The 13,340-nt window shown below is 47.9% G+C and overlaps 1 protein-coding gene across 1 annotated transcript in view; it reads right to left on the minus strand.

The window, feature by feature from the left end:
- Nucleotides 1-13,340, minus strand: part of Cals (calsyntenin 1) — a 172,231-nt gene that overhangs the window by 41,700 nt on the left and 117,191 nt on the right. The window contains exon 2 of the mRNA XM_077678045.1: nucleotides 9,738-9,839. Within this exon, the coding sequence (XP_077534171.1) occupies nucleotides 9,738-9,839 (102 nt within the window). The remainder of the gene's footprint in view (nucleotides 1-9,737; nucleotides 9,840-13,340) is intronic.

Here is a 13,340-nt window from a genome sequence, read left to right on the forward strand (position 1 = left end):
GAAAACGGAGCAAATCAGCCGTTGGCAAGGGGACAAGCCAAGCGTAATTTCGTCGACGCCGGCGCCGGGGCTCGCGTCGGCAATATCCGCTGCCTCGTCGGAAAGTGCCAACGTGTCCCGCAGGAGAGGTTTTCTAGCAGCGACCAACGACGTCATCAGTTCCCAGGAGGGGGCAGCAAAAGAGAGAGATAAAAAAAGAGGGTAAGGGGGAGAGAGAGAAGGACCGGAAGTGAAGTGACTTGGTGGTCGATGCAGCCGTACCAGCAAGCAAGCAAGAAATAAAATAAATAAACAAATAAATGAAGAAGGAGAAAAAGAAAGAAGGAGAAAAAAGGAAAAATAGGAAGGAAGAAAGGAAGAAAAATAAGAAGAGAGACGGAAAGAGAAAGAAAAGAGAGATAAAAAGATAGAAAAAAGAAAGAAAAAAAGAGAGACGGAAAGAGAAAGAAAGAGATAAAAAGATAGGAGGAAGGGAACGAACGGAAGAAATGAAGAAAGAAAGAAAGAAAGAAAGAAAGAAAGAAAGAAAGAAAAGAACGGTGAAATGATGGTGCGAAGCGCTGGCAACAGAAGCGGCAGTGCCGCGGAAGTGAGACACGCTGTTGTCAAGCGGTGTCGAACCCTTCGGGGAAAGCGAGTGCTAGAATCGAAGCACACAAAGAACGAAGGTCGGCGGCATTCAAGTGGCGGGGGTTGTCGGCGGCGGCGACACTGCGCTAACAAAAAAGACGGGCGCCCCCGACAGGTTGCTAACCGAAAAAAGGTCCGGGTGAGGCGGAATTCCTGCGTTTCGTCGCAACTGCGCCACGACTGAGCCGGGATTTATTTATTTTTTTGTCGGGCTTCCATCGCGGCACTTATGTGAACGAGAATTAGTCGGGACTTGGCGACTGTCTCAAACTGATGTTTCACTTAGTCAGTTGCTACGTCCATCTGTATGGGTCTGCAGAAGACCTACAGTATTGTTAAATAAATAAAAATAAATCTTGTCTTTTTCTTCTAAGTTAATTGCGAAAATACAGAACTTGACCGCTCCTGCAACGCCTCTATTGCGTCACCAAAATTACTCACATAACCTAACTCAGTGCCTTAAAGGGGTCCTGAAATACCTTCCGCCGATGCATGGATGTACATGTAACTAAATAAAGCAATGTATTAGCAATCTCCTCCCGCAAGAATTTTGTTAAAGCGATGACTATTAGCTGAGAAATCGTAAATCCAAAACCGCGTATTATCGTCGCGCCGCGTTTCCTCCTCCTTTCAACTTACTCTCCGCTGTTGACGACGCGCAAGCCTTCCCTCCCATGATGCTGCGCTCCTCAGAGGTGACGTACTTCCGCTATTGCGCTGCTCAGACTGTCGTCTGCTACGGGCAAGCTTTGTTGACACCATGAATCCCGCACTCCGCTCAAGGCTGGAAAAGCGAACGAAAAATCTGGCCGCATGTGTGCGGCGGCCTGGCTTGCCCTTTCGCGGTGTACGTTGGTGCAGTTGCTCTCGGCGGCACGTGACTTTTTATCGGCGGCGAACTCGCAGCCGCACGGGGAGGATCGTGTGCTCGTTCTCTTTGATGCACCGCGCACTGTTTATCCAAAAAGCGCCGTATCAGATGTGGCCCCGCTGGTGCCGGGTCATATTTTGCGGCGGTGGTAATTCCTGCCGGCGGCATGTGAAAAATACATTTTGAACCGATACAGAACCCGTGCACAAAACGCTTCAATCATGTGACCAGTTCAGCTTGGGGCGACGCGTGGTGGAGAGCGGCAACGTTGGCAAAACATTCTCCGCCGCGGCTCTGAGCTTTCTAGCGCTGGAGCGAGCGTCATTTCTTTGACAATCGCAAACATCGGTTGCCTTCGCAACAAGGCACAAACCGCTTAGAAGTCAGTTACGGTTCCGTGATCCCGGTTCAGCTCGGGGCCCCACCTCGCGACATGTGGGTACTGCAGGCGTATCATTCATTGCCATTGGGAAGTGCGAGATGCGTTTGGCATTACAGGAGGCGATGGTGTGTGTGTTGTGGACGCCTTTGTTTCGCGATGAAATGCGACGCTGTGCTTCTGCGGGTGGATAGTGCTTCCCATGGTCCGGATTATCTTTCTCGAGCGGCGTACGACTCAACCTCGCATGGGGTATGTGCAGTGTGCGTGGCTAAAAGCCATCTCGGCTTGTGCGCCAGATAAGTGACTTGCTGTTCGTTCCCGCAAACCGCGCGCGAGGTGAGTGCCGAATTTACGACGCGCAGGAGGAGGCAACCCATCGTCTGTCAATCGCTGTTCAGACTTGCAACGCATGTTGTGACGTTGTGTTCGTTCTAAACGCATCTCTGGATTGTTTTGAAGTTGAATAAAAAGGTGTGCGTCAAATCCGGGCATTCGGCTCAGGGCGTTCTCTGCGATTGCACGAAAGAAGTGCCACGGGGCTTCAACGCTTTCTTTATGGAACGTACTCAGGTAAGAGAATATCCATGTCGTGTTATGGCCGTGTTGCATTCAATACGAACGGTTAAGCGTTTCTTTACACTTGTTTCGTTTGTCGTAAAATGTCCAAGCACTCCGGCACTACGCTGGCAGATCAGCCGGCGAGCCGACGCTGAGCAGACGACTCATTTCTTTGCCGGAAGTGCGTGAAAAAGTCGCCCAATAGCAGGATGTCTAGCTCATGACGAACATCTGGGAATCGATGACGTAGACATGTGAAGATGGCGGCGTCCAAAAACACGAAGGGAAGGGTGACAAAAAAGCGACAAACTTTGCAACAAAAGTGTGAGATTTCCGCTGCGCGTAAAAGAGTAATATTTGGCACAGATAACGTTGACGACCCAATCTAACGATTGCGCTAGTTCATTTAGTGTGCTCAAAACACCTTTCAGGGCCCCTTTAAAATATTTAAGCTAACACCTGGTCGACCATTTCGGCTACGTCCAGCCTTGACGGCACAAATATTTACTTTTCGAAAATGACAGCGTAAGAGCAAAAAAATCTTACCCGAAGGAAGCTCATGGACTTCCTATAAGAGACTGCACTCCGCCCCTCAGTAACTCCTGTAGCTTCATCGCTAGAGTGTTGGACGCGTTATCCCAAGGTTCTGAGTTCGAATCTCACCAATTGTTACCGCCAGAGTTTTCCTTTTCCTCTACTGTGCACCTCCTATTGGGCACCACGATGCAGACATCGAACAATGTGATTACTTTGGAGGCTTGGCTTGGCTTGTCCACCCCAAAATTTATGTGCACTGCGGCCCCAGACGGAAAAATCCACAGCGGTCCTCCTAACATGCACGTACGCGAGCATGTAAAATAAAATTAACCACGGTTTAGCGTTACTCCTAAGCTTAGACAGCTAAAAAAACAAAAAAAAAAACACGTGAAAATTTTATTTTCGCATGTTATGTGTCGATTTCTTTGTTGCATTGATTTCTGCTGTATTTATATGTCAGACGTCACAGCAATAAACTTCAGTTGTTATTCGGCGCCTGTGTTTCGTGCTCTATCTCTATCGTCCTCGTTTCTTGTTTGTGCTGTGAATTCAAGATTAAAAAAAGCCCGCAACTTCTCGTCGGCTACCGACACGCACACAGAAAAGCGCACAGGAGCGCAGCAATTTTTACAAGCCACCGGTTTACGGCCCACTCCAAATAGCTATAGCAACGGATGGATTGAATAATCATGGTGCGAAATAGCTGAGAATGAAAGAAAAAAAAAAGAACGACAAAATTGCGGTCGACAGAGCGAATCAGATTTGATGGCGAAATGCGAGCTTGTTGCATTTGCGGAATAATCCCCGAAAACGCGGCTTGCTGATCGGTGGCGTGGCGCAATCCGAGCGATTATTGATTGGATGCCGTTGCGCAACTATAAAACCCTAAAACCCTAATGCGAAATAAAGAACGCGCGAATCTCGTCGAACAATTGCTCGGCGATTCGGGCGATCGATTTCTTGCTTGGACCCCGCAACACTCGAGCTTTTTGAGGGCTATTAATAGCCGTGCTTTCGCAACGATTAAACTTAACCAGGCCAAAGTAACACGCGATCACTTAAAACGCGCATTCAGACGCCCTCACAGAGAGAGAGAGAGAGAGAGAGAGAGAGAGAGAGAGAGAGAGAGAGAGAGAGAGAGAGAGAGAGAGAGAGAGAGAGAGAGAGAGAGAGAGAGGGGGGGGGGGGGGGGGACGCTCGCATTCCTTCACGCAAAAGTCTTGAAATCAAAAAGTTTGGCAGAAGCACGTCGGGTCAGCATGAAAGATGACAAAAGACAAAAATAAAGGCTGACACAGGCCACGATTGTTTTTTTTTTAAGTGCAATGCACTTCTTAAGTGACCCTGAACCTGCGTCCACCGGCGATGTCCGCGCACGTGGAGATGGGCGCGCGCTGCCTGGCCGCTGACATGGCACATACCCACGTGGGGGATTGGCCCAGAATCGGGCGTGAGAAGGGCTAATGCACCCGCTTAAAGGAGTACTGACACGAAATTTCAAAGCTGAGATCCGCTCTAGCAATCAAGTACAACGACAACACAAATAGGTGTCTGTGAATAAATGCATCTTTCTTTCTTTGTAGTTGTGTGTGTGTGTGTGATCTCTCTTTCGCGAACATTACCGAACCGCGCAAATTCAACTCGTGCATTCGCACTTTCACATTCTTCCCCTCGGGGAAAAGCGGGGAATTTTTTTATAAAAACAAAGACGTTTCAGCTCCCGTACATATACCGCAACATCTTTGTTTTTATAAATTTTCGTGGACATTGTATTACTGAAAGACGGCCCACAGGAAAAAAATACAAAGGACCGTTCCTGTGTCCCGTTTCCGCAGTTAACACGACTTCAAAATCGAGTAGCCAGCTAGTCCAACTTTTCGTCCTTAAACCTTGCCAGTCTAATTTTTGTCTCATGCAGTCGTCAAGTGTTCCCGTGGAATTTTTCTTTACAACTTTTTTTACTTTAGAATTGGGGGGCATGAAACGTAATTTTCGGAATATGCCCGCAATTACTCAAAACGTCAAAGTGAACCTTAACGCATACGCCCCGGCAGCCCTTACGGTAAAACGTTAAAATTTTCCAGGTGAATGATTTTAATACCCCAGCAACAATTCATGCAAATCAAAGCTATTTCGACGGCATGCACGTATCCATGCAATTGAAACAGCTTCAATTACCGTGTGCGAACAGCGAGGCCAATGATAACTTTAACAAGTGTGAATGGTGTAAAACTGTAAATCTGTTTTGGACTACAGTAGACTCTCGATAAAGGGAACTTCAAGGGACCGAAAAAATTAGTTCCGTTTAGCAGGAGTTCCGTTTACTGAGAGAGATGTTCTAAGGTGCAAATTTGTGCGCGTACGCACTCTTCATACCATTTCATGGAACACTAAGCACTAGGAGGTGCATGTAGCTGATTGGTTTTTAGAAAGCAAGAAAACTAAAAAAGGTTTAGGCACAGCATTCACAAAGTTGATTTGGCAACAATTAGTCGCTGTGCACTACAAAATGCATCAATTATCTTTGAGTCCTTGAAACTGCGTCTTCACGGAGGTTCGAGGCGTCAACTTCGCGAGTATTACGAGCCCCCGAACGTAGAATACGGAAACGCGGTAATGAAGGGCGAATAGCACCACGATAGCACTAACAAGGCATAAGGAGCTGAGCCCTATAACCTCAGCGTCTTGAATCGAGACCAAACGACTGGAACGAGAACTGCGATGTTGCATTCGTTGCGATAACACGGCTGACCACTAACGAGACGAGGCTTACGAGGCCAACGAGGTCAAAAAAACATGGAGGAAGAAAAAAAAAAAACAACGAAACAGCCGGAACCGTAAAAAGCTGATTCTCATCCCGATGGGTTTCACAAGAAGTTCCATTTCTAGTTCCGTTTATACGGTTACGCCGAAATTTTAGTTCCGATTACCGGGAGTTTTTTTTTACGTTATCTGAATACAAAACCAACCAACTTACAGGCTACAGTTCCGTTTAAGCGGCCATTTCGTTTAAGCGATTTCCGTTTATGGAGATTCTACTGTATTTTGGATCTTTTATTTTGCACTTCACTATGAACATACGCTCGTTTTATAAGCCATGTGCTTTGTAGCTGCTGTCGCTACACCTATTGGATGTTCGATCCGGACTACATACCCTCGGCGATAGAGACTAGTGTTACTGTAAATACATTTACTTCAAGCAAGCCGGAGACACATCCGTTCAGCAGAACGCAACGAGAGGCGTTTCTTAAGCGCACTACAGAAGATCGACGAAATTAAACGAAGGTCACAATGGCAGCTTATTTGTAAAAACAAGTCGGTTCCCCTGGTTCTAAAAAGTGAGCTAGTTTTACGCAACAGCATGCCTGTTGATTTCGCACCGCACGATTTATGACTCAGTGCTTGCAGAAAACAACCGACATGTTTTTAATATTTAAAAAAATTCCCGCCTCCCTAGCCCGCAATGTTGCCCTTCGTCGTTTCAGCCATTTGCTCAATCATTACTCACACCTATACAGGTAATATCGGGTATGACGAATACTTATTAGCAAGTTTTCGATAAAAGTTTTTTTTCTCTCTCTAAAACACTACAAATAATAAAACTCTCCGGGGCACTAAGCATGCTTACATGCTTTGAAGGCGAAAGCGTGGCGCCTTCTACATGGTGCGAATTTTTCGCCTGCGAATTCGCAGATGGGGCGCCGCTCGAGCGGAAAAACGATCTATCTTGCTTACTTCGCCGAGGCGACATATTGTCAAATTCCAAGCGCCGTTCACGCGAGAAGTTCTAGAGTTCCATACATTTGGCAATTTGCCACAGCAACGAGAATAGGTCGTTTTGCCGCACGAGCGGAGCCGCACCTGCGAATTCGCAGGCGAAATTCGCCCCACGTAGAACGGGCTTTTCTGTTACATCGTATTTCCGTCTCTCATCGCTTTCCGCTATTTACATCTTGGCGCGAATTAATTTAACCACCGTACTGCTACCCAGGATCAGAGTTCTGCGCTGCTGGGGTGTCTCTGGTTAACTCGCGCGCCGTCCCGTTCACGTGTCACGCTCCAACTCAGCTTTTTGTTCCCCGCTTCCAAAGTGCGGAGGTTGCATAGTGTTAGCACACTAGGCGTCTACGTGGAGACCCGCGTTCAAACCCCATACGAACTCAAGCGTTTTTTTTATTTACTCTTCGCAGCGGCGGTCATTTTCCGTACCGGACGGCCACTACAACGACGATGACAAGGGTTTCTCGAACAATGAGGCACTTAAGTTTGCTTTCGCTATAATATACAAAAAAACTTACCATCTCTCCTTAAAGAAGGTTGGGATTGGGAGAAGCGCGAAAGCTTTTTCACATCGAAACTGCGTCAAAAGTGCGTCAAAACCTTCGTTTCAAGTGTGGCCAACCTTCGCTGAGAGCACGTCCAATCGATCGTCAAAGCTTCAGAGACCCACAGCGCAAACGAAGAACGCACCATCAAGCGACAATTTTTCGCGCACCAAAGAAGTAAACGCATCTACGAATGATCTAAATGTGTGCCAATACGTGGTTTATAATATAAAGGTATTATACTATTGTACTCCTCATTCACGATAGATGCGTGTATTGTCCTATCTAGAACCGTTCCCTCTGTTTCATTGTCGTGATTTTCAAGTAACTGTGTTGACCCAGTGGAAGCCAGGTTCCACGCACGCGTCACGTGTCCTGAGATCTTATCAGAGCTTTTCGGTCGACCAACTGGTCTATGGGGGAAACAAGAAAGCTTTCGCTTAAAAAGTTCCATGACGATTTTCCCGGTGCTGCGTAAGCATTCTGTCCGCATCCAATCGCGTTTACGCAGAGTCCGCCTATGCTTACGTACATGGCGCGCTTACTCCGTTGAGACTTCACTGCAATACATTAAAGCAATGTGTGAAAGCCAACATTACAAATACCGAGTCGATGCATAGTGGGTTTACTGGATAAAAGCCGACATTAGAAACACCCAGTCAGTGAATGTTCAACTGCATACACAGAGCGCTCTTAAAGCCGGTTTCTCTGATACACACAAGTGCATTGTTGGAAAGAATTTCTTTCGAACAGTTAAGCCGTCATATCGAAATATGAAGAGCCTACGGCCTCTTATTAAATACCTCCATCACACACACCCAATTTATACCCAACGTGCGCACGATTTTATTCCGATGGGTGTAGACCTATAATGTTTACACATTAAAATAAATCACCCGTTATTGCCTCGCGCACCGGCGTGCCGCTTTGCCGTCTCGGAAGGGCGGTTCCGAGCCGCAGTTGGCCGGAAAAAGTTATGACGGAGATCGGGTGAGTGGGCGGGCGCTCGAGCGGGGAAGCTGACGCGTCGGCATCCTCCCATGCCGCTCACATTCATTACAAACGGTTATAGAAATCGCGCAGAGACTCCTGCGAGTGTTATCTAATTGATGGGTACGCTCCTCCCACTAATAGCCAGCTATTTGTCGTAACACGCTGCTGTGTTCTCAGTAACGGCGAATAAGAGCCGTGAAAGGTTTGCGAACAGCGGAGAAGTGCGACTACGACGCCGAGATGTTAATTTGAGCCATATAAGAAGACTAAGAAACTGCCATTGGTGGCAATGTTCGGGCAAACTTTCGGGGAAACGAGGAGTAATTAAAACGGAGATATGTACTTGCAATTAGAGAAATACAACATTTATTAGTATTGCATAACATAGTTCCCTGTTTTGTAGATTCTGCGCTGCTTTTATTCTGCCTTCTACGACCGAATCAGGTGTACGTGAGCGTTTGCAATCGTGTTGCAAAAAGATGAAATCACCCGCTAAACTTTGAATACTGCCGAACCTCGCTGTAACGAAGTAGCATCGGGACAGTAAGTTAGTTCGTTATATCCGATATTCGTTTTAACCGTAGAGGTAAAAATCGACTCGAACCAACCGGCAATCTGGCACCCGCTAAAATCCTTGATACAAACACCAAATAATATTTTACGCTCAGAACCCACTATAAAAAAGGGCAGCCCTTATTTCAAGCTCAATGAACCAGAACATGAAATGACAACAGAACAAAGTTCACTTGAAAAAAAAAATAATAAAAAAACAGGCCAATTCGCCGCGGTGGCTCAGTGGCTAAGGCGTCGCGCTGCTAAGCACGAGGGCGCGGGTTCGATTCCCGGCCGAGGCGGCCGCTTTTCTGATGGAGGCGAAAAGCAAAAACGCCCGTGTGTTCGAGATTTCGGCGCACGCTAGAGATACCCAGGTGGTCAAAATTAATCCGGAGCCCTCCACTACGGCGCGCCTCACCACCTGCGTTGCGTCGGCGCGTTAAATCCTACTATCATCATCATCATAAAAAACAGGCCTACCTTCCGTTTTTTTTTTTTTTTTTGAGGAAGGATGTGATCTTCGTCTGGTGGCTATACACTGAGCAGTATGAAAATTTTCACAGTGTCCACGAACAAAAGGGCAATTTCTACTCATGAAGTTTCGGACGCCGGGAGTTTTTCGCAGTAGCTCCACAGCCTACTGGCCAACATTTTTTCGTTATATCCGATTTCGCGCGCTGCTCTCATAGTTTCCGTTTGGTTATAAAGGAATAAGTGTAACTGAAATGAAGCCTGACCAACCAAATTTCGTATTGAGTTCGCTATAGCCGGTAATTCGCCAGATCAGTGTTAATTATAACGAGGTGTAACTGTACCGTCTACAGCCGGCCTAACACATGAAAGCCAAGAAAAAACAACAGCGGGAGATGGGGGGAGCAGCACTCACCATCGAGCACCCTGATTCGGGGCATGATCTCGACGTTGCGGCTGTTCTCCTTGACGATAGCATGGTAGCCCACTTCCGTGTTCACGTGCTCCAGCCGGGGCGCTGCAAAACACAAGAGGAAGGGGAAAAAAAGACGTCAGGAATAGTCATCCCGGCCGTCACTAACAAGTTGACGTCACATTTCACAATTACAAGACTCGGCGCATACAACACAGTACAAAGCGCTGCTCTCGAACGATACGTGGCGACTGCTGTTATCGACGCTGCGGCTAGAACCTCCGTGGAAGACGTTGAGCAGGAAGCATTTGGTTGCGGCACACAACCAGGCGTGCGTGATTAGGCTTCGCCGTAGAGCTCGCCGCACCGCATGCAACGTGGTGATTACTCAAATAAATGTCAGCTGATGAACTCGATGGGCCACGGGTGAAGCCGGTTGTAGAAGGTTCAGAATGAAAAAGAACAAACGGTGCGGCCCCAAGGCGTGTAGCTTGGCTTGTAGACGCTCACTGTCCCCTCCTTGGAAACTTTCCCGCCAATATATTGTTACAAACGAATTTATGCGAGCCTATGAACGCTTATTTTTCACCACACACCGCCTCCTTTACTGAGCCGCATTGCATACTCTATTTTGCGCGAGCACATTCAGAGCTAACAAGGCAGCCCGCCTCCGCCAACAGCGGCAGCCACAAACTGTACAGTGTTTGCTTGAGACGTAAACGTCTCAGTCATGATATCGAAGGTGACTGGCCGAGCAGTTGGTTCTTAGCGTCACTTTTAAATCAATCAAAGGCACAGTTTAAGGTCGCGTGCAATATAATTAAGAACTGCTGTCAGAGCAAGTCAGGACGAGAACGTTGTCGGCGCCGTATCTACCATCGCCGACAAGCATTGGACAAGCTCCAGACACGTTTTCGCCGACCTTACAAAAGCGCTCAGCCGGCCAGGCCAGTATTTCAACGGCAAAACTAACCCCAGCTTAGACTAACCAAGAGGTCCTTTCAAATCGATCGTCGACAAAAATGTCGACGTAAAGAAGCACCCGAAACAAACCCACGATTTGCGCAAGTCCGGTGAATCTGTAAGCGCAAGGGTACACATCACGGCCGCGTATACATCCGGTTTCGCGTCTGTCTTCACACCCCGCTGGAACATCGTCTGGCCAGCCGCTGAGTGTAACAGAAAGACCGACAAGAAAGACCGATATATAACAGAAAGACCGATATATAAAACACGTCCAGCTCTAGTGCGTCCGAGCCCAAGTTGACAGTGGGCTTCTCCAAACACGCTCCGACTACGCTCGCCCGAGAACCGTAAAGATGTTCGGCGCATATACCGTTTGCAGAGGCTTCTGAAAAGGCACGTATCGCGGAAAGGAATTTGCCAACACGACTAAGGGGGCCGAGCGACTTGAGAAAACACTGTTGGGAGTCAAACGGCCGGTGACAGCTGCCCACACTCGGCGGCAGTGTAGGCACATTCTTCTAAAGGAGGATTGGTCGCCTGAAGAGATAGCCAAACAGAGCGTAAACGATAAAAAACAAAACAAAAACAAAGGACGGCTCCATTCGACAGACTGGATATAACGAAAAGAGATGGACACAACCGCCACCGTAAATCTAACGTGCCAAGGGAGACGTGACACAATAACTATCAATGCGATAAGAGACAAAAAAAAAAGATGGGTTTGGCGAGGACAAACGCAAACATAGAACGAAACACGGGGATGAGAAAATGTCCCCTCCGAAAGCCCTCGCCGTCGGGCACACTTTTCCCGTGACAGCTATAGCTCCTCGAGGTGGGAAACGCACAAAGGGTTCGATGGAATGTCGCTGGAAGAAAGAGAGAGGAGCCTGGCGACAGAGCGCGAAGACGAAAACAGAACCCGGCTGCCTTGAAGAAGGAACAAGAGTCACGAATCACTGAAGGCGATCTCGCGCGCCGGGCATTAAATAAAGCCGGGCACGAAAGAAGCTCCAGAAGAAGCAAACCAAGAAGGTGGAGAAGAAGTCCAGAGCGAAACGAGGGTGGTACGTGACACAGAGAACAAAAATAAAGCAAGAAGGCGAAAGAAATGTGTCGAGGAAGGGGAACCTAGGCGCGGGAGCTAGGCGATTCGAGCCGCCTTTCACGTGAGTACTAGTATAACCTTTATATAGCAAACCTCGCCGCCTCCCTCCCACACTCGCATCGGTCTGTTTTCCCAGGGACGACACTAGGGAGCGGGAATATACCGTCTTTACTCGATTCTAATCACCACCTTTTTTCCGCGATCACGATGCCCTCAGATTCGAGGAATCTACATCACCCCCGTATCTTATCTTCACCACCGTATCTTAACGAGATGGGTGCAAGGATTAATGTTTTACTTGGCAAACATTCGAAATAAAAATAGGTCCATACAGTGGACCCACCGCTTACGTCGGATACTCAGTACCCCTCACTACCATTCGAGTCCGTCGTGCAGCTTGGGCCGCCGCTCTCAGTATCCCCCAGCAGATCGTCTTCTGTTCCATTGAAGTGGTTTGTAATCAAAAACTTCATAAATTGATTGACTGACTGATTGATTGATTGTTGGGTTTAACGCACCGACGCAACGCACGCGATGAGGCGCGCCATAGTGGAGGGCTCCGGATTAATTTTGACCACCTCGGGATCTTGAACGTGCGCCGAAGCCTCGTGCAGACGGGCGTTTTTGCTTTTCGCCTCCATCAGAAAAGCGGCCGCCGCGGCCGAGAATCGAACCCGCGACCAGCAGCCACCACGGCGGATAAAACTTCATAAATTACTTCGCCACATCGTCAACTCGGGCCCGTTTCCAAGCGTCTGAAATCCACCTTGCGATGGTTGCTTAGAAAAGGGGGTGCTTATATTCGCATGCAACTACTTTTTTTTTCCCAAACATTTTGTCCGAAGTAGGGGCCGGTGCTTATAATCGCGAAAGTACGGTGAATACGCTGCGGGGCCCGAAAAGACCGAAGTAGGGAACAATGCGGGAGTGCTTCTACCGTTGTGCGATGTGAAAGGGGGCCGGAGCGCGGTTATTCGTTCTTGCTTCCAGCATCGGGTGTCAACACCGATCCCAAAAATACAGACAAAAAAGGGGGGCGAATTAAAGAAAAGGAGAAAGGTGTGCGTCGAACACCACTATGCACAAAGAGCACAGCTGGTGGTTTCGAAGCTGCTGCCGCTCTTTTATGGCGTAATCATTGTACGTCTAGTTGCCTTGATAAATGGTGCGTCCGTACGTGCGTAACACGTTCCGCTTACAGCAATAAAAGGCCCTATGACCGTCGTATTTTGAAGTGACTGCCGATGTTGCTTCTGAATATGTCTTCTCACCAAGGCATATGTGCAACCGGTGAAGCTAACTTTAGAGAGGCTCAATGTATTGCAGTCAAGCCCAACGTAAGGTGACGTGGTCACTGTATTTACCCGAATTTACCGCACTGAGCGCCGAAAAAGTGCGTTCCGTGCAACACCCTGACAATGGAACAAACAATGGTATCGATGCTTGGCTATAAGTTGAAGGCAATACTTGAATGAAGGGGACAGCGCCAGAAATTCTGCAGAAACGACTTTTACGGAGTAAATGATAGGTTCCTT

This window comes from Haemaphysalis longicornis, unplaced genomic scaffold, assembly GCF_048455015.1.
Source record: "Haemaphysalis longicornis isolate Haplotype H1 unplaced genomic scaffold, Haemaphysalis longicornis Haplotype H1 scaffold_7, whole genome shotgun sequence".
Taxonomy (NCBI): Eukaryota; Metazoa; Arthropoda; class Arachnida; order Ixodida; family Ixodidae; genus Haemaphysalis; species Haemaphysalis longicornis.